At 47.6% G+C, this 3,880-nt stretch overlaps 1 protein-coding gene across 1 annotated transcript in view; it reads left to right on the top strand.

Moving 5' to 3' along the window:
• EXOC5 (exocyst complex component 5) overlaps positions 1-3,880 on the top strand; it is a 69,849-nt gene that overhangs the window by 39,051 nt on the left and 26,918 nt on the right. The window contains exons 5-6 of the mRNA XM_015406888.1: positions 2,937-3,003; positions 3,367-3,395. Of these exons, the coding sequence (XP_015262374.1) occupies positions 2,937-3,003; positions 3,367-3,395 (96 nt within the window). The remainder of the gene's footprint in view (positions 1-2,936; positions 3,004-3,366; positions 3,396-3,880) is intronic.

Here is a 3,880-nt window from a genome sequence, read left to right as displayed (position 1 = left end):
CAGACAGGGAATGTTCAGGATGTGACAAATCCTGCAGAATGTTCTTTGCTTTTTTCAAACATCGAGAACTATTCCTCCAGGAACGGGAGAGGGCAGCCAATAATCTTCTGGGCTGTGATGATAACTCTCTGGAGTGCTTTCCTATCCACAGCCGTACAACTGGCAAACCAGGCACAGACGCAGTATGTTAAAATGCTCTCTATTGAGCAACCATAGAAGGACATCAGTATTTTCTCACTCAAGTTATTTTTCTTTAAAAGTCTGAGAAAAAAGAGCCTCTGCTGGGCCTTCTTCACCAGAGCAGTGGTGTTAGCGCTCCAGGTCAAGTTTTGCTCAATAATCACTCCCAAAAACTTAAAAGTAGCCACCCTCTCCACACGTTCTCCACCAATAAACAGTGGCTGGATGTCCGTTTTGTTCCTCCTATAGTCCACTACCAATTCCTTGGTCTTGGTGGTGTTGAGGATCAAATTATTTTCCCTGCCCCAAACACAAAGCCGTTCCACCTCATCCCGATAAGCAGACTCATCATTCCCAGAGATGAGCCCCACCACAGTGGTGTCATCAGCAAACTTGATGATGGTGTTACTGGGGTGGGTGGGGGTACAATCCTGTGTGTAGAGGGTATAGAGCATTAAATTTTGCATTATGATTTAAGAGCATGAAATATATCACATATGACTTATGGCTCTTAGGAGGAGTTAAGAAGTTAGCAAATACTTAATTATCCATTCTTAAGTGTTCTCTTTTGTCTTCAGAGCATTGAGTGGTGCTGTATGTGTTGGGGTGGGGGGAGAGCTGGAAACCAGTAATCAGATATCCGCTGCATGGCAGACAGCTCCCTTAAGTGTTTCATTCTGCCTTGAACCAGAAGTCTATTGGGTTAAATGTAAAAAAACCAATTACCTTCTGTCATGACTCAGGTGGGGTGTCACCTGACGCTGCCACCACTCTGAATTTAGAATCCCTTGAGAAGGCCCAGAGCACCCTCCCGAGACCTTTAGACCTCCCTTTTGGCCGAATAATAGGCGTGAGGACCAGGCAGAGAGAACAATGAAAATAGTTTATTGTATAAGGTCAAACAAACAAGGTGCAGAATAATAACATTAAGTGGGTGAAAAGAAAAGAAATCAAATTCCCTAATGCGTCTAAGTATATACTGTCCCTAGCTCAGTATTCCAAGACCACTCACCCTTCCCTCAGAATGAGGGTCTCTTCCCCACAGCAGCCTCAGTCCCTTCTGGCTCTGTCCCCTGGGAAGAAGAAGAGCTTTTCCTGCTGCACCAGGTCTTTTATTCCCAGCCCTCCTCTTTTCCTATTGGTCAACTTTGGCTCCAAACCCTCTCAGGGGCTTCTGGGAGTTGTAGGCCCAGCCTCACCTACTGCTAGCCAGGCTCCCTGGGCCTAGTAGGCCTCCGGTGGCACAGCCCAAGTCATGACACCTGCCCTGAGTCCTGCTGCGCAGGGAAGGGCGGGATAGATAGAAACGGAAAGCGTAAATCAATCAACCAACCAATCAATAAAGCAGCTCTAAACCGTTGGTTGCCTGATGTGCATTTTGGAAGCTTTAACCATTTGGTATCGGAAAGTGCCGTCAAGTCACAGCTGACCAACGGCGACCCCGTAGCATTTTCAAGACGAGAGACAACGCAGAGGGTGGTTTTCTACGGCCTGCCTCTGTGTAGAAGACCTGGGCTTCCGAGGCGGTCTCCTGTCCAAGGACTAGCCAGGGTTAACCCCGCTTAGCTTCCGAGATACGATGAGATTAGGTTAGTCTGGGCCATTCCATTGCTTCACTGTGATGCCTGAATTGAACCAGTGCTGTTGACGGATCTGGTAAGGCGTCATCACGTAGAGCTGATGTACAGCTTGTAGCTTGAACGTGATACCCTAGGTTGACAGGGTCTCAAGTCAGCTGTGCGTAATGTTCCACCATGAATCTCTTGCCAAGGGTCCAGTCCCACACAAAACACACAAGCGTCTTGTTAAACACCTGTGCCATGTGTATTATTAAGAGGCAAGTGGGGGCTAAGAATATATACATACATACATTTTTATGTGGAAATGTGTCTGCTTGTTGTGTTCTGGCACTTTGGCGTAGTGGCTAGGAGCGGCAGAATCTAATCTGGAGAACCAAGTTTGATTCCCCACTCCTACAGATGAACCCAGCTGGGTGACCTTGGGTCAGTCACAAGTTCTCTCAGAGCAGTTCTCTCAAGAGTAGCTCTCTCAGAGCTCTCTCGGCCCAACGTGCCTCACAGGATGTCTGTAGTGGGGAGAGGAAGGGAAGCTGATTGTAAGCCGTGAAGGGCGGGGTATAAATCCAATCTCCTCCTCCTCTTCACCTGAGTACAGAAATGACTATAATGTAATGAGTGATTAAGGTTGCAAGTACATTGATCATAAGAGATGGTGGTGAGTTTGGACCTTTTACCCAAATCACCAATACATGTGCAATGTCCCTGTAGCTAGCAAAAGCATCTCTCTGCCAGCAAAGAGAAAACACTTCTTGTGAACTACTAATTGCCGAGACCATAACCTGCATATACGGGAGTTGAGATGCAGACGAACACTCAAGAGAAAAGGTCATCCACCAGGACGATCAAGGCCGTTTCAGTGCCATAACCCGGCCTAAAACCAGATTGGAAAGGATGTAAATAATTCACTCCATCACTTTAAGGGAGTAAAGGCTGGAAGTCCAATATTAAGTGAGTTTTCTGGGAGGGCTTGAGCTGTGAAGATGGGGCAGAAGTTTAAGCAAGGAAGCTTCCAGGTTCCTCGTCGCCAGTAGTTACTCCGTGTTGCCACTTCAACCCATGTAAGGTTTTCAAAAATAAACGATCGCTGTTCTGTATGTGAAGCGAGGACACTGGGAAGCCAGTGATCTCCTGGCTTAGTTCTTTTAAATGATAAATTGTACGTTTTTATCGCCCTCTAGATTGAAGAGGCCGCTGACATTATCCAGAAGCTGCACCTGATAGCCCAGGAGTTACCTTTCGACAGGTAAGGCGCACCGGACAGCTTTCTCTGTTCTTTCTTTCTCTTTCGTCGGAGACTTCTAATTTTGTTTGAAGCAAAAGGGGGGGGGGGGAGATTACGACGAAGCGAGACCAGAAACAAATCGGCGGCTGATGAATGCTTGACAGGAGCCACGGCCAGTCACATCTTAAAAGAGTGTTACCTGCATGGCCACCCCTGTGGGTTGAGTTGACCCTTTTTAACAATGTATATTTGGAACATCTAGGCGTGCATGTTAAAAGAAAACACACAATAAGTGAAACGGCCCTCGACCAAGGGAGCTGGAATCTCACCTTAACCATTCCTTTTAAGGAGCGTGTCTTAATCCCTGGTGCTTCTCGTCAACAGGTTTTCAGAAGTGAAATCCAAAATAGCAAGTAAGTTGTCTCCTTTGCTGCCCTTTCTCTGCTGGAGCTGCTTGGAAGCATCCCTGTTTGGTGTCGTGGTTGAGTGCGCGGACCCTAATCTGGGAGAGCCGGGCTTGATTCCCCACTCCTCCACTTGCACCTGGCTGGGTGACCTTGGGTCAGTCACAAGCTCTGGCACAGCTGTCCTTGAAAAAGAGCAGTTTGTGTCAGAGCTCTCTCAGCCCCACCCACCTCACAGGGTGTCTATTGTGGGGAGGGGAAGGGAAAGGAGTTTGTGAACTGCTCTGAGACTCCAAGTGAAGGGCCGGGTATAAATCCAATCTTCTTCTTCTTCTTCTTCTTCTTCTTCTTCTTCTTCTTCTTCTTCTTCTTCTTCTTCTTCTTCTTCTTCTTCTTCTTCTTCTTCTTCTTTCTCCTTGCGTCTCACCGACTCCGTTTCTCTCTCCCCCCCCCCCCCCCCCGCACCCCCTCCAGCATAGATGCACGACCTCGCT

Source organism: Gekko japonicus, unplaced genomic scaffold (assembly GCF_001447785.1).
Source record: "Gekko japonicus isolate JY-2015 unplaced genomic scaffold, Gekko_japonicus_V1.1 scaffold2082, whole genome shotgun sequence".
In the NCBI taxonomy this organism is placed as follows: Eukaryota; Metazoa; Chordata; class Lepidosauria; order Squamata; family Gekkonidae; genus Gekko; species Gekko japonicus.
This window is presented reverse-complemented; position numbering and strand designations above follow the sequence as displayed.